Source organism: Lynx rufus, unplaced genomic scaffold (genome assembly GCF_022079265.1).
Source record: "Lynx rufus isolate CCGP_SWC_20201006 ecotype Redwood Valley unplaced genomic scaffold, mLynRuf1.p SCAF_3, whole genome shotgun sequence".
NCBI lineage: Eukaryota > Metazoa > Chordata > Mammalia > Carnivora > Felidae > Lynx > Lynx rufus.
The window spans coordinates 195,780,800-195,804,485 of NW_025814845.1; the positions used below are offsets into that span (position 1 = coordinate 195,780,800).

General features: G+C 52.9%; 2 protein-coding genes across 2 annotated transcripts; both read left to right on the plus strand.

Annotated features, from left to right (window-relative positions):
• The first annotated feature begins 10,430 nt into the window (after positions 1-10,430).
• On the plus strand, positions 10,431-13,276 carry LOC124521259 (putative protein FAM90A23P). The gene is made up of 4 exons (XM_047092351.1): positions 10,431-10,472; positions 10,958-11,157; positions 11,567-11,675; positions 12,335-13,276. The coding sequence occupies exons 1-4, from the start codon at positions 10,431-10,433 to the stop codon at positions 13,274-13,276; spliced, it is 1,293 nt and encodes a 430-aa protein (XP_046948307.1).
• Positions 13,277-16,587: 3,311 nt separating this feature from the next.
• LOC124520775 (ubiquitin carboxyl-terminal hydrolase 17-like protein 6) lies at positions 16,588-18,195 on the plus strand. The gene has a single exon (XM_047091846.1). It carries the CDS (start codon positions 16,588-16,590, stop codon positions 18,193-18,195), a length of 1,608 nt encoding a protein of 535 aa, XP_046947802.1.
• The last annotated feature ends 5,491 nt before the right edge of the window (positions 18,196-23,686 follow it).

Below are 23,686 nucleotides of genomic sequence, written 5' to 3' on the forward strand. Positions count from 1 at the left end.
GTGTCCGGCGCTCTGATGACAGCTCAGAGCCTGGAGCCTGCTCTGGATTCTGTGTGCATGCCTCTCTCCGCCACTCCCCTGGTCATGCGCTCTCTCTCTCTCTCTCTCTCTCTCAGATAAAGAGAAAACAAAATTTTTTGAAGAGTCTCCTATGGCTTGCCTCCCGCTGTGAGTTTATCTCATGTTATTTATTCTTCGCTTGCCCTAGGTTCTTCTGTTTTGTTTTTCATTCCACAGATGAGTGATGACATGGCACTTTCGCAGTGAAAGAGTTCGACAGGGCTAGCTGGATGTTAGCGCTCAAAAGACATGCACACGTGACATCTATCTTTCCTGTGGATTTGATTCTAAAGTGGGCAGAATCGTGGGTAAAATGCAAACAGTGTATGTGCAACTGAGCCACCAAGGGAAAAGCCACAGAAAATAACCACGCTAGGTCATCCTGTAGAAATTTTGGGATCCAACTTTCTCTTCCTGGATTAAAACCTGTATATCACTCACACACACACACACACACACACGCACACACGGACAATATTTGATCTGGATCTCAAGACGGCTCCATAAGCATCCAGTCAGCTCCCCAGATGCCTATGACCAGCTCTTCCTGGGTGGCCGTGTGTCACGTGTTCCACCCACACATGATGAAGTCCACACCCCTGGCTCTGCAATCCGTGGGGGAGGTCACAAGAGGGAGTCTTGCCACACTGCTCTCTGTCCAGCAGGGGGCGCCGCTGGCCAGCACGGGCATTGCCTAGACTCCCAGGAGGACCTGGCATTGGGCACTTGCTCAGGCTGGCAGGTCGGAGTCTCCGTGCCTCGCACTGCAGCCTGAGCATTTCGTGGGGCATCAAGGCGACCATGAACAATTACAGAAGGTCTGGTGGGTCTAGGATTCCCTCCTTGTGACTTAACTTTGGCCGTGCCGGACCCTGGACTCTGAGCTACAATTGACAACCTTGAGCTGCTCGGGCCACTGGTGACGATCTATTTTCCAGACATTCCAGTTAAACATAAATAAAACATAAATCCAGTTAAGTCAAGACATTCAATTTTAAAAACTGTTGACAATGAGCAAAGAAGATTGCATAGGGGAAAACCAGGAGGTGGCCTCACGTGCGGTGATGTGGGAGCAATCACGGCAATAGGAACAGCGTTATTTGGTCTCGCCAAATCCAGCCAGCCTAATCTGGATTTGTCACAGAAAGCTTAATTCAGAGCTGTCACCCTGCAATTCGTAAGCGTATTCATGACGATCCAGAAAAGGCAGTGTGGGGGGAGGGGCCAAGATGGCAGAAGAGCATGGAAGTTTTTTTTGCGTCTTGCATCCATAAAATGCAGCCACATCAACACAAAAGCATCCTGCACACCTCGAAAACTGATCTGAGGATTCACGCCACAGGTTGCCCAACCTGAACCCCAGAACTCAGTGGGGACGCGGCACAGAGAGGTGAACTGGGGAAGAGAGAAGCCACAGAGGGCAGGGAGCTGTTTTTGCCTGCAGAGAGAGGACGGAGGAGACAGGGGCAGAATATGGGGAAAGCAATCCCCTCGCCCTCCCCTCCCCCCGCCAAAAGCAGCTGGGGAGAAAGTGGAAATGTGGAAAGAGCCACAGGCACTGAACCAAAACGGGAGGAAGGAGGAAGGAGCGGGTTTAAATTCCATGAAGACGGTACAAACAGGGGGAGAGCAGAGTGCGAAACTCCGCATCTGATACCTGGCGGTGCTCTGGTCGGAAGGGCGAATCCCCAAGAGCAGAGTGAAGACTGGGGGTGTGGAGGAGGGGTGTCTGGAACCACACGGAGAAAAGCGGTTCCCCTGCTGCGAGGACACGAGGTCGAGTGTGTGTGGCCACCCCAGCCGACCCCAGAGGTGCCAGCAGACCCCGGACAACAGCCACATTCGCTGGTGCTGGAACAAGGTCGTTAAGGGGGATGCCCGGTACCAGAAGTGTGTGGTGATTGTCCGTAATCCTCGAAACGCTGCTGCTCCACCATCGCGTGAACGTTCTCGGGCGCAGGCTGGCACCCAGCCGCAGTCTCTGGGCATCGGCAGCGGCACGGTGTTGCCAACGTTCCTGGGTGCGGCCGGCACCCGGCCACTGCTCGCTGAGACCCTGACGCAGAGGATCTGAGCAGGTCTCAGCCTGCTCAGGCCCTCAGAAGTGAGGGGTCGGGAAACACAGCCGCCTGGGAGGTAAATCCCAGGAGGGAGGTGTCTCCTGGCAACCTGACGGCTGGGCCACGGACAGTGTCAAAGCGGCGAGTGGACAGAAGCCGGAGACAAAGGACGGGGGTAGGATTGCTGATCGCAGACAGCCGAGTTCAGATACTACAGACTGGGCACCTGAGCGACGCCGAGGTCTCCGCTCCCGCGCATGCGCATATGCACCTCCAAGCGCCCCAGCAATCCGCGCTTGTAGGCTAGCTGCGCCATCTAGTGGAGAACACAGCCGTGACACTTAGCACCGCCCAACTGGGCCAACCTGGCTCTTCAGGAACCCAAGTGTCTCCGCCACTTGGTAGTGTATGGACTCCAAAGTGCTTCATCCTTTGACTTCTAGGGGACAACAATGTAACTTCAATCTGTATTTCAGTCTGTTCGCGGGTCCATCTCTTTTCTTTTCTTTTCCATTTCTTTTCTTTTTCATGAAGACAGAAAGAGAAAAAATATGTTGTTATTTTCCATGGTTTAAAATAATTTCCTTGAACTTTTTTCGACTATATTCGTTTAATTTTTTGTAAATGTGTCCAATTCTATTTGAATTCCCTCATTTCATTTTATCCTATTTCACTGTATTCTTTTTTCCAAATGTTCAAACGGTTTCCTTTTTTTATGTGCTTTCCCTTTTTCCTCTAATCTCTCAAGCCCATTTCAACAACCAGACCAAAACTCACCTAGGACCTAGCATCCTTTGTGTGATTTGTGTGTGTGTGTGTGTTGTTTCTTATTTTTAAATTTTGAATTCTTTTATCTTATTCATTCCTTTCCTTCCTCCAAAATGACGAAGCCAAGGGATTCACCCCAACAGAAAGAGCAGGAAGAAAGGACAGCCAGGCCCTTAACCAACACAGATACTAGCGGAACGTTTGAACCAGAATTTAGAATCACGATGATAAAAATGCCAGCTGGGGTCGAAAGTAGATGAGAATGCCTTTCTGTGGGGATAAAAGAAGTAAAAGCTAGCCAGGATGCAATAGACAATGCTAAAAGCGAGCTGCGATCTGGAACAGATGCCACAGCGGCAAGGATGATAAGGCCGAGCAGGGAACCAGCGATAGAGGGGACAAAGCAATGGAGAATAACGAAGCAGAAGGAAAGAGGGAGACTAAAGCAAAAGAGCGGGGTTTAAGAATTCGGGAACTCAGCGACTCATTGAAAAGGAATCACATCACAATCATAGGGGTCCCAGAAGACGAAGAGAGAGAGACAAGGGGGTAGAAGGGTTATGTGAGCACATCACAGCAGAAAACTTTCCTAACCTGGGAAAGACACACAAAATCCAGGAAGCACAGAAGACTCCCATTAGATTCAACAACGTCCAACCATCCACAAGGCAGAGCCTAGTCGACTTCACAAAATACTCAGGCGAGGAAAGAATCATGAAAGCAGCAAAGGAAACAAAAGTCCTTCCCCTACAAGGGACGACTGACCACATTTGCAGCAGACCTATCCACAGAAACCTGGCAGCCCAGAAATGAGTGGCAGGATATATTCATCGCACTGAATCCTGAAAGGATGCGGCCAAAACGTATTTGTCCAGCAAAGCTGTCATTCCAAATAGAAGTAGAGACGGAAAGTTTCCCAAGCAAAAATTAAAGGAGTTCCTGACCATTCAACCAGCCCTGCAAGACATTTGAAGGCAGACTCTCCCAGGGGGCAAAGGACTTAAAGGAAAAAACAGACCACAGGCAGAAAACACTGGCAAGGATCGGCGAACACCCCCAGAAACTCCAACTCTACAAGCAACACAATGGCAATAACTTCATACCGTTCAGTACTCACTCGAAACGTCAATGGACTCAATGCTCCAATCGAAACACATAGGGTAACAGAATGGGTGAGAAAAGAAGGTCATCCATACGCTGCTTACAAGGGACCCACTTTAGATCTAAAGACGCCTTCAGATTGAAAGCAAGGGGATGGAACACCATCTCTCATGCTCATGGTTGACAAAAGAAAGCAGGAGTAGCCATACTCATATCGGACAATCTAGACTTTAAAATAAAGACTCTAACGAGACACGTAGAAGGGCGTTATATCATAATCATTGGGTCTGTCCACCAAGAAGACCTCACGATTGTGAACATTTATGCACCAAACGTGGTGCGCCCAAATGCATACATCAAGTCATCACACACATAAAGACACTCATTGAGGATGATGCCATACTAGGAGGGAACCTCAACACCCCACTTACAGCAACGGACAGCTCACCTAAACCGACACTCAACAAGGAAGCAATGGTTTTGAATGACACACTGGACCAGATGGACTTGACAGATATAGTCAGAACATTTCATCCTAAAGCAGGCAAATAGACCTTCTTCTCCAGTGCACACGGAACATCCTCCACAATAGATCACATACTGGGACACAAATCAGCCCTCAACAGGGACAAAAAGATCGAGATCATATCGTGCATATTCTCAGACCACAATGCTATGAAACTCGAAATCATGACAAGAAACAAGGTGGCCATGGAACAAATACTTGGAGACTAAAGAACACCCTACTTAAGAGTGAATGGGCTAACCGAGAAGTTAAAGAGGAAATTAAACAGTCCACGGAAGCCAAGGAAAACGGTAACACCACAGGCCAAAAGCTCTGGGACGCAGCAAAGGGGGTCATTCGAGGGAAGTCTATAGCAATCCAGGCCTTCCGAAAGAAAGAAGAAACGGCTCAGAGACACAATCTAACCGTTCACCTTAAAGAGTTGGAAAAAGAACAGCAAAGAAAACCCCAAACCAGCAGAGACAGGATATAATGCAGATTAGAGCGGAAATCAATGCTATGGAAACCAAAAAAACAAAACACAAACACAAAAACAAGTACAAAAAGAAAACAAACAGCAACAACACCAGAACGGATCCATGAAACCAGAGCTGATTCGTTGAAAGAATTCACAAAACTGATCAATCCCTAGCCAGTTTGCTCAAAAAGAGAAAGGAAAGGACCCGAATAAAGGAAATCAAGAACGAAACAGGAGAGACCACAACCAACACAGCAGAAATACAAACAGTACTACGAGAACGTTGTGAGCAATTATACACCAATAAAATGGGCAATCTGGGAGAAATGGACAAATCCCAAGAAACGTATAAACTACCCAAACTGAAACAGGAAGAAAGAAAATTTGAACAGACCAAAACAAGTAAAGAAAATGAATTAGGAGTCAAAACTCTCCCCCTCCCCCCACCCCCACGAAAAGGAGAATACAGAGTCCAGGGCCACATGGCTTTCCAGGGGAATTCTCCCAAACGTTTAGAGAAGAGTTCACATCTATTCCCTTGAAGCTGCTCCAAAAGAGAGAAACGGAAGGAAAACTTCCAAGCTCTTTCTACGGAGCCAGCGTTTCCTTGATTCCAAATCGAGACAGAGACCCCACGACAAAGGAGAACGATGGACCCATTTCCCTGATGAACATGGATGCGAAACTCCTCAACGAGTTATTAGCCGATCGGATCCAACAATATATCCAAAAAACGATTCGCCACGACCAGCTGGGATCTCTACCTGGGAGGCAGATCTGGTTCAATATGCACAAAACAGTCAATGTGATTCATCACATCTAAGAAAAGAAAGGACAAGAACCACACGATCCTCTCAATCGATGCGGAGAAAGCATGGGACAAAATACAACATCCTATCTTGACACAAACCCTCAAGGACGTGGGGCTAGAAGGATCATAGAAGTCATATGCGAAAGACCCAACGCGAGTATCATCCCCCATGGGGAAAACCTGAGAGCTTTCTCCCTAAGGACAGGGGCCAGACAGGGAGGTCCACTCTTGCCACTGTTATTCACCATCGCATTGGAAGCCTTAGCCTCAGCCATCAGACAACACAAAGGACTCAAAGGCCTCCAAATGGGCCGGGAGAGGTCAAACGTTCCCTCTTGGCGGAGGACATGATACTCTGTAAGGAAAACCCAAAAGATTCCACCAAAAACTGCTAGAACTGATCCATGACTTCAGCAAAGTTGCAGGATGTGAAATCAACGCACAGAAACGGGCTGCATTCCCATACGCCAATGACGAAGCAACAGGAAGAAAAATCAAGCATCGGTCCCATTGACAATTGCACCCAAAATCACAAAATACCTACGAATGAATGTAACCAAAGAGATGAAAAATCGATACACTGAAAACTACATGAAATTTTAGAAGACAGAAAACACAATGGAAAAATATTCCACGCTCCTGGTTGGGAGGACGAAATATGGGTAAAATGTCACTACCACCCAAAGCAATCTACATACTCAAAGCAACACCTATCCAAAGAACACCAGCCCTCCTCACAGAGCTGGAACAGACAATACTAGAATTTGTATGGACCCAGAAAAGGCCCTGAAGAGCCAAAGCTCTGTTGAAAAAGAAAGGAAAGCTGGATGCATCACAATCGCAGACGTCGAGCTGTAATTACACAGCTGTAATCATCAAGACAGTATGGTACTGGCACAAAAACGGACACTCAGCTCAAGAGAACAGAAACGCACCCACCCACAAATGGATGGCCAACTATTCCTTGACAAAGCAGGAAAGAATATCCAATGGAATAAAGCCAGTCTCTTCAACAAGTGGTGCTGGGAAAACTGGACAGCGACATGCGGAAAAAGGAACCCGCACCACTTTCTTACACCGTACACATAAAGAAACTCAAAAGGGAGGAACGTCCTAAGCGTAAGACAGGAAGCCATCAAAACCCTCGAGGAGAAAGCAGGCAAAAGCCTCTGTGATCTGGGCCACAGCAACTTCTTACTCAACACGTCTCCGTCTCCGGAGGCAAGGGAAACAAAAGGAAAAACGACCTATTGAGAACTCACCAAAAGAAAACTCTTCTGCACCGTGAAGGAAACAGATCAGCTACACTAACAAATCAGCTAAATCATCAATGGTAGAAGATATTTGCGAGCGACACATCGGAGAAAGGCTCCGTATACAAATCGATAAAGAACTGATCACACTCAACAGCCAAAAACCAAGGAATCCAGTGAAGAAATGGGCAAAAGTCATGAATAGACACTTCTCCAAGAAGACATCCAGATGGTCGACTGACACATGAAAAAATGCTCAACCTCACTCATCATCAGGGAAATCCGTCTCCAGATCGCAATGAGCTACCACTTCACACGTGTCATAATGGCTAACATTAACAACTCAGGCAACAACCGATGTTGGCGAGGGTGCGGAGCAACAGGATCTCTCTTGCACTGCTGGTGGGAAGGCAAACTGGCGCCGCCACTCTGGAAAACAGTATGGAGGTTCCTCAAAACATTGAAAGCGCAGCGACCCTATGAGCCAGCGATTGCACGCCTAGGTATTTATCCAAGGGATATGGGTGTGCTGTCTCGAAGGGGCACCTGCACGCAAACGCCCCCAAAAGCTTCTAGCAGCACTCCCAACGATAGCCAAAGTGTGGAAAGAGCCCGAATGGCCATAGATGCATGGAATGGAAAAAGAAGAGGTGGCACATATATATACAGTGGAACATTACGCGGCGATCGAAAGGAAAGACAGGGTGCCATTCGCAACGATGTGGCTAGAAGTAGAGGGTATTCTCCTCAGCGAAATTAGTCAGAGAAAGACAACTAGCATATGGCTTCACTCATATGAAGGCTCTAAGGTGCAAAACAGATGAGCATCAGGGAAGGGAAGGAAAAATACTATAAAAACAGGGAGGGGTACAAAACCAAGCAGGGAGGGGGCCAAGGGATATTTGAAGAACAGGGAAAGGTGTGCTTGTGCCCTGGCCTCGCTCGCCCCCTCCACCGCCCACTATCTGGGGGATTCTCCCTGGGGAGTGGTCCCGAGAGTGGCCGGCGCCAGGCTGGCCCCGTGGAGCCACGGCCTGGAAGCGAGGCCAAGCCAACGGAGGTTTGAGAGCATTGGGAAAAGGGTGTGGGCATGGGTGTGGCAGGGGTAAGGATGCTGCGTGTAAGGGGGTGGGGCCGTAGTATGGTGCCATGGAGTGAGGAGGCCAGGCAGAGGCTGAAGGAAGTGGTAGGCGGGGCTGGAGGGCACCAGGTTGGGGGAGGGCCATGCCTTGAGGGCAGTGGACAGAGGCCACAGGAGCAGCCTCCCGGAGAAGATAGGAAAGGCCAAATGAAAAGCGCACAACACGCCCAACACAGGCCAATGTTCAAGGAGGGAAACCATCCAGGGTGCCGACGGCACTGCCGATGCAGGCCCTCCACCTCGGCCAGTGGGGCCGCTAGCTTTCGCACTGCTGTGGGAGAAAGGCGCTCGCTCGCCTGACACTCAGGAATGCCCCGCCGATGGGGTTGCACCCTGTCCCTTGGGTCTGGCCCTTCAGGATCCCAAAGACATCTCCCTGACACAGTGTCCGTGGCTGAGGCCAGCCAGGCCAGGCCAGGAGAAGTGGTGGCAGTCACACCTACATGCCCCAATGGCAGCAAAAGCTAAACAGAACGTCCGAGTTGATGGGCAGAAACAAAGAGCCCCAAACGAGGGGCGTCGGCCACAGGGAGCCCCCTGCGTCAACACAGGGACTTGTCAGCAACAGCGACTTGGGTCACGAGACCAAGTGCCAAGGCAGCTAGTTCCCAGGGGACACGGGACACAGGATCCCATTGCTCCGAAGGTCCCAGCGAGCGCAGTCACCGCCCTAGAGACAGAAAGGGGGACGGGGAGGGCAGGGCAGGGTGTGGAGTGAAGGGACACTGCAAATAGGTCATGGACACACCGCTCCTGTTGGGAAAGGGAGAAGCTTGGACACGGAGGACGCCGAGGGGGCCCCCAACCACAGGAACGTACGTGAGGCCAGGGGCCCCGCAAGCTTCCCTGGAGACCCACGAGAAACACCAGTTTACGAATGCAACAGGCACGCACACACGAGTCTCTTTGTCCAAGGGTGAAGATGTGTTCTGAGACGTCTATCTCCACATACATGCATACCAGTTACAACGGCAAGCAATCGCTAAACCTCCAGGATTCGTTCCTAGTGTGGAGACGTGAGCAGCACCAAGGGGACGGGCTGCATGGGATTAAAGTGCCCGAGAGGTCACGTGACCTTGGGCGGGTCTAAGAGTCCGGCAAGGAAGGAAGTGTCCCTCACTGACCATCCCTCGGGCACGCCGAGGGCACGCCTGAGTCTCCTCCACCGCAGTCCGCCTGCCACCCGCCGCTCCGGACGTCTCCTGACACACAGGAGGAGCACATTGGCGTTTCAGGTGCGTTGGGACGATCTGGGGCTCCCACGAGCTGGCACAGAAGTGGGCCAGGGAGGAAATGGAGGTGGTGATGCGCCTCGACTCACCAGGTGAAGGACGCTTTAGTGTTGAGGACTATTGTGAGAACAGAGACTGAGGAAAGGCGTGGCTCTCGGTGTTCCCGAGCACATGAGGTTCTGCTTCCAGAGGAACTGAACCCCAGAGTCTGACTGGTGTGAGGGCGTGTGGGAGCAGTGACAGCATCCTGCTCCATGTCGCCGTGGGGCCTCAGAGCCTAAGGAATTTTCTTGTTCACCCGAATTTCACAGCAAATGCTCATTTGCCACGGCTGACACGTGAGTTCAGCGTGGGGGCCCCGTAAAGGCCACGTGAAAGAAAAGGGTTCATTCAGGTCCTGCGTGGGGAAGCTTCCAGTCGAGTCGAGCAGAAACGAAACGTTTTCCTTGACTTTGTCTCTGAGGGTGGTTTCTCTGGGGGTCAAGTAGGAGAGGTACATTCTGGAGAGGCAAGCATCCTTCTCTTTGCACATGCAACCCTGGGTGCCACAGGGAGTATCGCCGTAGCGTGGATTGCGGTGTCCATGGGGGTCGGGACCTTGTGTGTGGTTTTCCTTCCGGAGGGCGCTGGGAGAGACTTCCCGAAAGTCTCTCCGGTGAGTCACGCAAGACCACCTCCACGGCCTTGCCTGAGGGTGCCGTCCTGCGGGTGGGTCCACGGGAGAGCGCGTAGAACATGCAGGAGGGAGAGGTCCCACCTCCCAGGTGAGGACCGTGTTTGACCTGGTGGGCGTGACGCCCCCTCCTCATGCCCGCTGGGGGAGAAAGGTTCATGAAGGAGTCGTTGTGTCTGTGGGAATGACTCTCCTTTTCCCATTGCCTCAGGAAGTCCAGAAACCCATCTTCGAGCAAGGCTGACTTGACCCTCCAAGGAGAGGGGGCAGATGGCGGGTGGTCACACCCAGCACGCACCTTCCAGACCCTTGAAAGCCCCAAACGGGAAGAGGCAACGGAGAGCACCCATGGCGCCCAGGGTTCCCAGGCTAGAGGACGAGGATCCTCGGGTAAGTGGAGCCCTGGAGGCGTGGCGAACCAGTGGGCGGGTTGGAGGGGCTGGGTCGGGTGGGGGTGGGGGAGCCATGCCTCTGAAGCCGGGGATCGCACACGACGAGGGAATGAAGACTCTGTGTCTGGAAGTCGGTCGTCCTTTCCTAGCCCACGGTGGCCTGCCTTGGCATCTCAGCAGCCTGCCCATTGGGATAAGCTCCCTCGGCCGTAGGGTCACGTCCAGCCTGGTGTCTGTCCCATCGTGGCGTGGGGCTCATTCTACGCGGCCCGAGACCTGCAATCCCAACTCCCGGTCCGTCCCTCACAGAGGCTCGGGTAGAATCCTAGGAACTTCCATCTCCTGGCACCTCCCGAGCCGTCCACGATGTGCCCTGGCCCACCCACACCAGTCCTCTGCTCCCCGAGTGTGTCCTTGTCATGACCTTTGCAGTTGGACTGTCATTGGTGCTGATTCACTGAGCCCCTCCTCCTTGGTCCGCAGCTCAAGTGTAAGGACTGCGGAGCCTTTGGGCACAACGCATCCAGCACCAGGTGCCCCATGAAGCGCTGGGACGGGTGCCTCGCCCCCCAGGCCTTTGTCCCCAGGAAGCCGAAGGAGAATGTGGAACCACGCCAGCAGCAGGACCGGCACAAGCCCGGGCCCCTCAACCAGGCTGCGAGGGACATGGACGAGGGACAAAGGTGAGGATGCGGCCGGCTCCGGCCTGCCCGTGGCCTGGCAGCTCAGGTCGCTGTGTCTCTGTACCCGGACACTGGGTGCTGTGTCGTCTTCAGACACACACAGGGGTGGGGGAGGCAGAGAAAGGAGCTCCCCGCCCCCCAGGGGACGTCACGAGCCTATTGAGCTGCTCTGGGGGAGTCCCCGAGGCTGTGTGTCCTGCGGTAGGGAGACAGGGGGAGGCGGCAGGTGACAGGCAGTGGCGCACACGGCTCTCAACGCAAGGACGTCTTGGGCCAACCTGGACGGCTCGCTGGAGTGGGAGCCAGGAGGGCAGATGAAGAAAGGAGATCTTGCCCAAGCCCCATCGCTCGCTCCCCAGGTGAAGACACGAAATGCCGCTCCTTCACCTTCCCGTTCTTGGTCGTGCAGGCGAGAAGCCCAGCAGAGGAAGGCGCTGCTGCAGAGATTCCCCAGGATAGGCCCTGGAAGGCAGCAGCGAGCCTGGAGGGACTCCACAGAATGCTGTGACTATGTGAGGGTGAGTGTCCCCCGTCCCTGCTCTCGTTCTCTCCTGGGGACGGGGATGTGACGGGCTTCCCGGCCCTCCTGGCTGAGGAAGGGGGTCCACCCCGATTCTCCACATTGGGATTTCCGTGCGGGTCCTTTCCAGCCACGTTTGCTGGGTGTCCATGATCCGGCAGGATTCCTTGCATGTGTGCTAACCGGGTGCCGGGTGGGCGTGCCAACATAATTTCGGGACGCTGTGCCCACTCCTAGGCCTCTTGGGAGGCACAGGCATCTTTCCCTGGTGACACATACACCCGCCCCATTGGCCATCCAAACTCAGTAGCCCCCCCGCCCCCCGCCCCCCGCCCCCCGCCGCGAACCTCCACCTGCAGGACGCCTGTCCTTTCCCTGGAAGCCTGAATGGACGTGCTTGTCCACTTCGGGAGGCAGGCACGATGCACAACCTTTGTGGTCCGTCGCTCCCGTGGAATCAAAGCATCAAGGGGCTAGTGCCCAGTGTTTCTTCCCAATCGACGCTGAGCTGGAGGCCCTTGTCCTCTGTCAGTACACTCCTTTCCCGTCTCTCCCGGTTGTTTGCGTTTCTGTTTCTTTGCTGTGCTTGTCGTGCATGTGTCCTTGGTGGGCAGGAAGGACTGATGGCCGTTGTCTGTGTGTTGTGTGTTCCCACAGCATCCGCACAGGCCGATGCCCGTGTACACCACCAAGAGGGTGTCCGTGCTGGCGCCGTACGTCCCGGCGGAGCCTCCTAGCGGGACGCCTGACACGACACAGCTGTCCCCGTCGGCTGCTCCTCTCGGGAGACCTGCGGCGAGCACCTTCCCGCCTGCTGGCCGACAGGATGCCCAGCAAGTGGGGACCCCAGCCCCGCCTGCCCCGCCTGCCCCGGCACACCAACGCTCTGCCCGGGATCCAGGCCTCGGTGTCCAGCTGAGACAACACCGGCCCCGATGTGCCTCCCTGGAAGCTTCCAGGGCTGTCTCCAAGGCGCATGGCATTGGCCACGCCCAGGCACCAGCCAAGCGTCCTGAGGTGAGCCCTGATCCTCCTCCAACCCGTTTGGCTCCGAGTCCCCAGCCCCACATCCAGACACCAGGCAAGAGATGGGCCCCGCTCCCCGACGACCCTTGCCAGAACCCCCGAAAGAAACCATGTTACAGCCCCTTCCAGCCACCCCACAAGAGCACAGGGAGCACCCATGTGGGGCTGCGCCAGAGTCTGTGTCGTCCAGCAAGGAGAAGTGCATGTGGTCCCACGGGGGCAGCCCAGCTGGCCAAGAAGACACCTGCCTCGGTGCACAGCAGGGGCCTCCAGCCTGCACGCCCCCAACCTCACCTGGACACTCTCCAGGCGTGCACCTTGCCCCCGTGCCCGCCCTGTCCGCAGGCACCCGGCCAGCCCCTGCGAATGGTCTTCAGCCGCCTGGACAAAGGCGGCTGGAGCTCCAGGTTCATAGCAGCTCCCTGTCTGCCACCTCCCGAGAGGCCAGTCCCCGCTGGCCAGGGCCCGCCCGTCACACACCAGTCTGAGGGAGGCTGTGTGCCTGTCTCCCGGAGCATCCTCCACGATGACCTGCAGCTTTCCTCGTCCTCGGAGGAGAGCGACCGGGAGTGAGACACCTCATGTCCTCGGACACTCGTCCTCTGGCTCTTGTGACCCCGAGCAGGTGACTGCGGAGCGGCGGGCAAGGCAGGGCCGTGACCTATTTTTGCTAAAGCAGCAATTCCCCCAAAGACCTGCAAGGACAAAAACTTGCCTCCACACCGTGTTTGGTGTCCTGCTTCGGGCGGGGAGTGGGTTGAGCGCCCACGTGCAGACGCTCATGGTGCACTTTTCCTTTATGCATCTACACCTTCTGGTTCACCTGCTCCGTCTCAATCAACAAGGTCTCGTTTCTTTCGTTTCAATAGATTCTATGAGAAGTCCAGCGCCAGGAGAGCAAGAGGTCGTCCACTCGAATGTAAAGTTAAGGATCTGTGAAATGAATGTGTAGTGGGTTTAGAATGTCTGAATTTGGGGACGCCAGAGGAATGATTCCAGTCTGGGCTGGGCAAGTGGAGGCAATCTTTTGTTTTAGAACAGTTCACTGATATCATTTTTCTGCAGATCGTATCGGGGAATATTTTACATGCTGTCTGCATTTTTGTTTTTCCCTGATAGTGCAACGTTGTGTGTAGTGTTACCACAGCTAATAAAGTTTGCTCAGACACGACCGAATGTGCATGGTTTTCTTTTTCGTGTGTACACTGTAGTTTCCCGTCACTTAGAGTAGAATCCTGCATTTGTTCCCAAGTGCACTTGGGACTTGGATCCTCACCTAGTGGAGGACAACTAAGTATTCAGAAGCAGCAAAGAAACACGGGTTAGCCTCTCTTCCCCTTTCAAGATAAAGTGTCTCCAAGTGTCCTGGGAACAAGACAATGCTAGAGGTGAATTCAAAATCGAGGAGGGTCGGGATGCCTGGGTGGCTCCGTCAGAGAAGTGTCTGACCTGGAGGCGGCGACTCACGTCATGATCTCAGGGTTGGGGAGAGTGAACTTTGAGTTTCCCTCCCTCCTCGGGATTGCCTCTCTCCTTTTCTCTCTAACCCTCCCCCACATTCTCTCTCCCTCCCTCCGTCCCTCTCTCTCTCTCTCTCTGTCTCTCTCTCTGTCTGTCTCTCTCTGTCTGCCAACATAAAAACCCATGAACTGAAAGAACATGTGCGTGGGAAATCAATCAGCATTAGGGGCTGCTGTCCACATGTCTCTCAAAGGCACTTTCATTCACAAGTCACATCAAGGAGGGTGGCATAGAAGAGATACAAGGGAAAGGATGAGAAAGACATTCCACAGATAGATACTAGAGAGGGGAAGGAGACACGAGAGTTAGGAGATAGACACATAGAGTGATGAGCGATTGATGAGAGAGGACAGAGAATTAGGTGGTCAAAGGGTTCTTTGGAAGCAATTCTGCAGGCCTCTTTGCCCACGTGGCAGGTGGCCGGGGCTGAGGCGACAGAAGCAAGGGGGTGTTCGTGGAGTCTGAAGACGGGCGGGCTCCAGACCCGGGGAGAATGGACTTGTCGGGGCCAGGCACTCAGACAGGAGCAGGTGTCTCGTCTTGGGACAGGGGTCAGCTTTTTGCTCCAGGAAGGTCTGGAATGGACTGGCTCAAGTCACTACGTTCAATAGGGCAACTTGCTTTGCTCAGACCAGTCACGTGAGAGTTCCTAGCAGCTAACACCGTCCAGTGAAAACACAACCGGTTTTCTAGGAGGAGATGACAACCAAAGGGAGAGATGATTCCTTGCAGAAACAGGTCCAAACTTGGCGCCTGCCAACGGATATTTGAAGAACAGGGAAAGGTGTGCTTGTGCCCTGGCCTGGCTCGCCCCCCTCCTCTGCCCACTCTCTGGTAGATTCTCCTTGGGGTGTGGTCCTGAGAGTGGCAGGCGCCAGGCTGGCCCGGTGGAGCACGGCCTGGACGTGAGGCCGGGCCAACTGAGGGCGGAGAGCATTGGGATGAGGTGTGGGCATGGGTGTGGCAGGGGTAAGGATGCTGCGGGTAAGGGTGGGGCCGTGGTCCGGTCCCATGCAGTGAGGCCAGGCAGAGGCTGACGGAAGCCGTGGGTGGGGCTGGCGGGCACCAGGCAGGGAGAGGGCCGTGTCTTGAGGCTGTGGTCACAAGAGTCTGAAGACTCCTTTTGTGCATCCCATTGGGTGTCCTCCTTGGCCCCTTGCCCCTTTCCTTCCCCTCACCTGAGGGAGACACCTCACGTGCTCGCAGCCTTTTCCTCCCAGTCGGTGACCCCGAGGAGGTGACTGTTTCATTGAGGATCCTCTCTCCCTCTCTCTCTGTCTCTCCCTGGCTTGTCCACATGAGCGCTCTCTCTCGCTCTCTGCCTCTCTCTGTCTCTCTCTGTCTCTCTCTGTCTCTCTCAAAATAAATCAATTAACATGTTAAAAGTGAAAAACAAACAAACATTAGAGAAGAAATCACAATGTCGGCAGACCTGGTCAGTTCTGAAATCTGGTCTAGAGATACTGACACATTAAAGCCACGGTTTCCACGAGGGGACATCGGTCCATGCATGTCTAAATTCCAATGTCAAACCGTCTATAAACGTCACAAATCCACAACAAACATGTCCTGAACCACGGGAACCTATACCTACCTTGCTATGTGATTTGCTAGTAATACCAGTGACAATTTGGCAAATGATGGGTTTAGGATTTGTTCTCCTATTGGGAAGGGAGCTACAAAATGAAGAAAGCATTTACAAAGCCCGAAACCAGGCAAAGGATATTTCTTGGGACAATTTCTCGGCCACCCCTTGGGAGACAGACATGTTGCAAAGGACCTTCATGATAGTTGTATACACAGATCCCATGGAGACAGTTCAGGAGTGTTAGAATCAAATCCATGGACAGTAATCATTCCAGAATAATTTGCTGGTGTCACGTACATTCTGGCTGACGGAGAGGAGGTGCTCCTACATGATACCAGAGCTCAATTGGTGCAATGATCTCCATAGCCTAAAAAATTCATGGCCGTCATTCCTCGACACTTTGTGTTATCTAAGAGCAAAGTGGATACTCAAAAAAGGATTCCCTCTAGGTTGGAAATGCTCAAGTCCGTGTGTCCAGAGAGGGAGCAATGGAAATGAGGGAGGTGGAGAAAGTGGTGAAACGTGTGTGTGTGTGCCTCTTGAGGAGGGAGGGGCAGGAGGAAGGCTGGGCTGAGTCGTCTGTCTGCAGAAGAGTGACCACACCCTAAGACCCTTCATCCAACTGCAGCTGGTAGCTGATTGGATGACGTGGTCCTAGTCAGGTGGGTGGGGCGAGCTTTACGAGGGCTGAGGAGAGGGCCACAGCCATCATTCTGAGACTGGCCTCCTGAGAGAAGCATCGCTCTGCAACGTGAGGCTCCACGTTTCAGGAGACATGGAGACGCCCTCTTCCCACTGCCGAGAGGAGACTCAGTTCCATGTCTTTCCAAACCTCAAACCTAGCGGATCAAATACGGGTGGTGCTGAAGGCCACGGAGGACCCACTCTGCCTGAGAAGCCGGCACCGTCATCGCACACACCCTGCGACCTGCCTAACGGTTGGGCTCCCACGTCGACAGGTCTGCCCCCCGCAGAGAAACCTGTGAGTTGGAGGAGACCTTCTGCGGTTGGGGCTGGCCTGCAGAACCTGGGGAACACGTGCTATGTGAATGCGGCCCTGCAGTGTCTGACCTACACACCACCCCTCGCCAGCTACATGCTGTCCCAGGAGCACTCGCGAAGCTGTGGGAGGCAGCCATTCTGCGTGCTGTGTGCTCTGCAGGCTCACGTGACCCGGGCCCTCTGCCGTCCGGGAGACGTGATCCGGCCTCCGCCAAAACTGCTCGCGGCCTTCCACACACACAGGCAGGAGGATGCCCATGAGTTTCTGATGTTCACTCTGGATGCTATGCAGCAAGCGTGTTTGCGTGAGGACAAGGCTTCAGAGCCTCAGGCTCAGGACGCCACCCTCATCCGGCAAATCTTTGGGGGGTACTGGAGGTCTCAAATCCAGTGTCTCCACTGCCAGGGTGTCTCCAGCACTTTGGACCCTTACCTGGACATTAGCCTGGACATCAGGGCAGCTCAGAGTGTGAGCCAAGCTTTGCAACACTTGGTGAAGCCCGAACAGTTGGATGGTGAAAATGCCTATCGCTGTAGTACTTGTCTCGACAAGGTACCTGCTTCCAAGACGTTGACTTTGCACACTTGCTCCAAGGTCCTGATGCTGGTATTGAAACGATTCTGCCATGTCACGGGCAGCAAACTGGCTAAGGAAGTGCAATATCCTGAGCGCCTTGACATGCGACGCTACGTGTCTGGGCAGAACGGGGGGTCGCTGACTTATGTGCTCTATGCCGTGCTGGTGCACGCGGGCTGGAATTGTCACAGCGGACATTACTTCTGTTACATCAAAGCTGGGAACGGCCAGTGGTACAAGATGGATGATGCGAAGGTGACCGCCAGTGACGCGACGTCTGCCCTGAGCCAACACGCCTATGTCCTCTTTTACGTCCAGAAGAGTGAATCGGAAAGAGACCGTGCGAGTGAGCCAGGTGCTGGGGAATCCACATCCCTCCAGGCTGACCACGCAGGCACGGCTGCGGCCCAAGGGGGGCCTGAAACCGACCCCAACATCGAGGTGCCACAATTGGAGGATCACGGGGAAGAGACACCACTGCCAGCAATCACGTTAGACCAGTGGAGATTGCTCCAAGAAAGCCACCGTCCCAAGTCTGAACTCAACCTCAGGAAACTAGAATTTGCTCTTCCCCCCGACGCAGTCCTAATTCACCAGTCCAAATACAGAGACGAGATGGGAAAGGATCACCGTGAACCAAATATCCACCGGCTCAACAGTTCAGCCAGGGACATCCCACCTCAGAGGGCAATGGCCATTAACCAAGTCCCTTGTCTCACCGGCAGAGCCAGAGCTACCAAGAGGAAGAACAAGAAGGGACAGAGGTCTCAGGAAGCAGTCCAGGGATCCCACTACAGGCTTTGAGATACATGCCTGCCCACGTGCACACTCACTACTCACTCACTCACTCACTCACTCACAGTCCCTTGTAGGCCACGTTTTGTGTGTTGTAGGTGGGTGTGATCGGGACATGCGGAGGGACCATGAATCTGGCTGTATTCGTGGGGTATGGCGTTCCAGTTGACCTGGAGAATCCTGAGCTTTAAGGCTGGCTGGCTGCAATGATGTTACTGGAGAGGTGTGGATTATGCTGGGTATTTGGAAGGCTTCTCCCCTCCGTCAGCACCAAGGATCATCGGGCACTCTCAGAGCCTGAAAGGGTCAGAGGAAGTGGCCAATGAGGCATGAAGGTGGAAACAAGGCAGAGCACCGGGAGTCCTTGTGAAAATGCCTGGGACTCACGGTCCCATCATCCCATTCCCTACTCTCTGTGTATTGGTAAAGGACATGTGCCCAAACATGTGCGTGTGGGGACTCTCGGTGATATCCAAACATGCACCGGCAGGGGAAGGAGTTTGAAACAATCTCAGTGCTTCCACACGGAGGAGTGGCAAATGACCAGGAAACTGGAAGAACTCTAGCTCTACGTGGGAGCAGACAGCCTTTTCAGGAATGTCTTGTGTCGGAAGGAGAGGAGCAGAAGGAAACACTAATTCATAACTGTGCAAAGTGTTTCCTCGTATACATAATATATTTTGTAAAGTCTCCACATGTTCATGTGAACGTTGGCTAATTGCCTGGCAATGGCAAGGAGCAACTAAATGCTTATGTCTCTGGAGACGGGTGGGTGGAGCCTTCCTGGCCCATGTTCATTAGATGAGGTTCCCTGAACAATCCCCCTCCCATGAGGCTGCAGAGCAAATGGGGGAAAGGAACCTTCTTCCACCTCTTCTTGCTGAGCCACCAAGCAGCTCTACCTTGTTCCGCAGAGTTGACCACCATCCCCCCATCGGACAGTCTCCTCCACAAGGGAGGAGGCTCAGGGATTTCTGCTCAGTTGCATTGCAATCTTGGTCCTCGGTTGTACACCTCAGAAAATCAGTCTCACGTGGACACCGAGGCAACAATGTGGTATTTCAGGTCAGGGTATGGATGGATGCTCTCAGTCACACCTGTATTTCTTAGGAGCGAGACTCACTAAATACACCGTTGAATGGGAGTTAGTGCATGATCCTTCAATTCCCCCTAGGGGAGGGGGGCCATATAGGAGATCTCTGGTCGTTTGCCAATGGCACTGACAGGGTAAAGCCTGTTGTTGCTGTTGTTGTGGTGGTGGTGGTGGTGGTGGTTTACAGTCTGCATTAAACATACACATCACACGTAGTGGGAACTCATGTCAGTATGTGAATTTTGTACAGGAAATCATATTGAATTCTGGGTGTTCAAATATCATAGCCGATAGAGGAAAAACACTTTTTCTTAATCTACTTTTAAAATTTATTGGTCTGTTGTTTTCATGTTTTAAACATGAAGTAAAATGTTTAAATAAACAGAGAGGGACACACACACAGAACAGAGACAGAGTGTGAGCATGGGAGGGGGAGAGAGTGAGAGACACAGAACCCAAAGCAGCTCCAGGCTCTGAGCTGTCAGCACAGAGCCCAACGTGGAGCTCAACCCCACGAACCATGAGATCCTGACCTGAGCTGAGGTTGGACACTCAACCGACTGAGGCACCCAGTCCCCCCTCCACTTTCCAAATTTAAATCAAATTGAGTTAACAGTGAGTGTAGTCTTGGTTTCAGGGGTGGAATGTAGGGCTTCGTCCCTTACATGAAACACCCACTGCTAACCCCCACAGGGGCCCTCCATAACGCCCGTTGCAAATGGAGCCCACCCACTCCTCCCCTCTAGCAACCCTCACTTTCTTCTCTACACTGAAGGGTTCTCCTGGGGCACGTGGGTGTCTCAGCCGGTTCGGACTCTCATTCAGTCAGCTCATGATCTCAGGGTTTGAGACTTCAAGCCCCGTGTCCGGCGCTCTGATGACAGCTCAGAGCCTGGAGCCTGCTCTGGATTCTGTGTGCATGCCTCTCTCCGCCACTCCCCTGGTCATGCGCTCTCTCGCTCTCTCTCTCTCTCTCTCTCTCTCTCAGATAAAGAGAAAACAAAATTTTTTGAAGAGTCTCCTATGGCTTGCCTCCCGCTGTGAGTTTATCTCATGTTATTTATTCTTCGCTTGCCCTAGGTTCTTCTGTTTTGTTTTTCATTCCACAGATGAGTGATGACATGGCACTTTCGCAGTGAAAGAGTTCGACAGGGCTAGCTGGATGTTAGCGCTCAAAAGACATGCACACGTGACATCTATCTTTCCTGTGGATTTGATTCTAAAGTGGGCAGAATCGTGGGTAAAATGCAAACAGTGTATGTGCAACTGAGCCACCAAGGGAAAAGCCACAGAAAATAACCACGCTAGGTCATCCTGTAGAAATTTTGGGATCCAACTTTCTCTTCCTGGATTAAAACCTGTATATCACTCACACACACACACACACACACACACACGCACACACGGACAATATTTGATCTGGATCTCAAGACGGCCTCCATAAGCATCCAGTCAGCTCCCCAGATGCCTATGACCAGCTCTTCCTGGGTGGCCGTGTGTCACGTGTTCCACCCACACATGATGAAGTCCACACCCCTGGCTCTGCAATCCGTGGGGGAGGTCACAAGAGGGAGTCTTGCCACACTGCTCTCTGTCCAGCAGGGGGCGCCGCTGGCCAGCACGGGCATTGCCTAGACTCCCAGGAGGACCTGGCATTGGGCACTTGCTCAGGCTGGCAGGTCGGAGTCTCCGTGCCTCGCACTGCAGCCTGAGCATTTCGTGGGGCATCAAGGCGACCATGAACAATTACAGAAGGTCTGGTGGGTCTAGGATTCCCTCCTTGTGACTTAACTTTGGCCGTGCCGGACCCTGGACTCTGAGCTACAATTGACAACCTTGAGCTGCTCGGGCCACTGGTGACGATCTATTTTCCAGACATTCCAGGAACTTCTCTTTCAAAACATAAATCCAGTTAAGTCAAGACATTCAATTTTAAAAACTGTTGACAATGAGCAAAGAAGATTGCATAGGGGAAAACCAGGAGGTGGCCTCACGTGCGGTGATGTGGGAGCAATCACGGCAATAGGAACAGCGTTATTTGGTCTCGCCAAATCCAGCCAGCCTAATCTGGATTTGTCACGGAAAGCTTAATTCAGAGCTGTCACCCTGCAATTCGTAAGCGTATTCATGACGATCCAGAAAAGGCAGTGTGGGGGGAGGGGCCAAGATGGCAGAAGAGCATGGAAGTTTTTTTTGCGTCTTGCATCCATAAAATGCAGCCACATCAACACAAAAGCATCCTGCACACCTCGAAAACTGATCTGAGGATTCACGCCACAGGTTGCCCAACCTGAACCCCAGAACTCAGTGGGGACGCGGCGCAGAGAGGTGAACTGGGGAAGAGAGAAGCCACAGAGGGCAGGGAGCTGTTTTTGCCTGCAGAGAGAGGACGGAGGAGACAGGGGCAGAATATGGGGAAAGCAATCCCCTCGCCCTCCCCTCCCCCCGCCAAAAGCAGCTGGGGAGAAAGTGGAAATGTGGAAAGAGCCACAGGCACTGAACCAAAACGAGAGGAAGGAGGAAGGAGCGGGTTTAAATTCCATGAAGACGGTACAAACAGGGGGAGGGCAGAGTGCGAAACTCCGCATCTGATACCTGGCGGTGCTCTGGTCGGAAGGGCGAATCCCCGAGAGCAGAGTGAAGACTGGGGGTGTGGAGGAGGGGTGTCTGGAACCACACGGAGAAAAGCGGTTCCCCTGCTGCGAGGACACGAGGTCGAGTCTGTGTGGCCACCCCAGCCGACCCCAGAGGTGCCAGCAGACCCCGGACAACAGCCACATTCGCTGGTGCTGGAACAAGGTCGTTAAGGGGGAAGCCCGGTACCAGAAGTGTGTGGTGATTCTCCGTAATCCTCGAAACGCTGCTGCTCCACCATCGCGTGAACGTTCTCGGGCGCAGGCTGGCACCCAGCCGCAGTCTCTGGGCATCGGCAGCGGCACGGTGTTGCCAACGTTCCTGGGTGCGGCCGGCACCCGGCCACTGCTCGCTGAGACCCTGACGCAGAGGATCTGAGCAGGTCTCAGCCTGCTCAGGCCCTCAGAAGTGAGGGGTCGGGAAACACAGCCGCCTGGGAGGTAAATCCCAGGAGGGAGGTGTCTCCTGGCAACCTGACGGCTGGGCCACGGACAGTGTCAAAGCGGCGAGTGGACAGAAGCCGGAGACAAAGGACGGGGGTAGGATTGCTGATCGCAGACAGCCGAGTTCAGATACTACAGACTGGGCACCTGAGCGACGCCGAGGTCTCCGCTCCCGCGCATGCGCATATGCACCTCCAAGCGCCCCAGCAATCCGCGCTTGTAGGCTAGCTGCGCCATCTAGTGGAGAACACAGCCGTGACACTTAGCACCGCCCAACTGGGCCAACTTGGCTCTTCAGGAACCCAAGCGTCTCCGCCACTTGGTAGTGTATGGACTCCAAAGTGCTTCATCCTTTGACTTCTAGGGGACAACAATGTAACTTCAATCTGTATTTCAGTCTGTTCGCGGGTCCATCTCTTTTCTTTTCTTTTCCATTTCTTTTCTGTTTCATGAAGACAGAAAGAGAAAAAATATGTTGTTATTTCCCATGGTTTAAAATAATTTCCTTGAACTTTTTTCGACTATATTCGTTTAATTTTTTGTAAATGTGTCCAATTCTATTTGAATTCCCTCATTTCATTTTATCCTATTTCACTGTATTCTTTTTTCCAAATGTTCAAACGGTTTCCTTTTTTTATGTGCTTTCCCTTTTTCCTCTAATCTTTCAAGCCCATTTCAACAACCAGACCAAAACTCACCTAGGATCTAGCATCATTTGTGTGATTTGTGTGTGTGTGTGAGTGTGTTGTTTCTCATTTTTAAGTTTTGAATTCTTTTATCTTATTCATTCCTTTCCTTCCTCCAAAATGACGAAGCCAAGGGATTCACCCCAACAGAAAGAGCAGGAAGAAAGGACAGCCAGGCCCTTAACCAACACAGATACGAGCGGAACGTTTGAACCAGAATTTAGAATCACGATGATAAAAATGCCAGCTGGGGTCGAAAGTAGATGAGAATGCCTTTCTGTGGGGATAAAAGAAGTAAAAGCTAGCCAGGATGCAATAGACAATGCTAAAAGCGAGCTGCGATCTGGAACAGATGCCACAGCGGCAAGGATGATAAGGCCGAGCAGGGAACCAGCGATAGAGGGGACAAAGCAATGGAGAATAACGAAGCAGAAGGAAAGAGGGAGACTAAAGCAAAAGAGCAGGGTTTAAGAATTCGGGAACTCAGCGACTCATTGAAAAGGAATCACATCACAATCATAGGGGTCCCAGAAGACGAAGAGAGAGAGACAAGGGGGTAGAAGGGTTATGTGAGCACATCACAGCAGAAAACTTTCCTAACCTGGGAAAGACACACAAAATCCAGGAAGCACAGAAGACTCCCA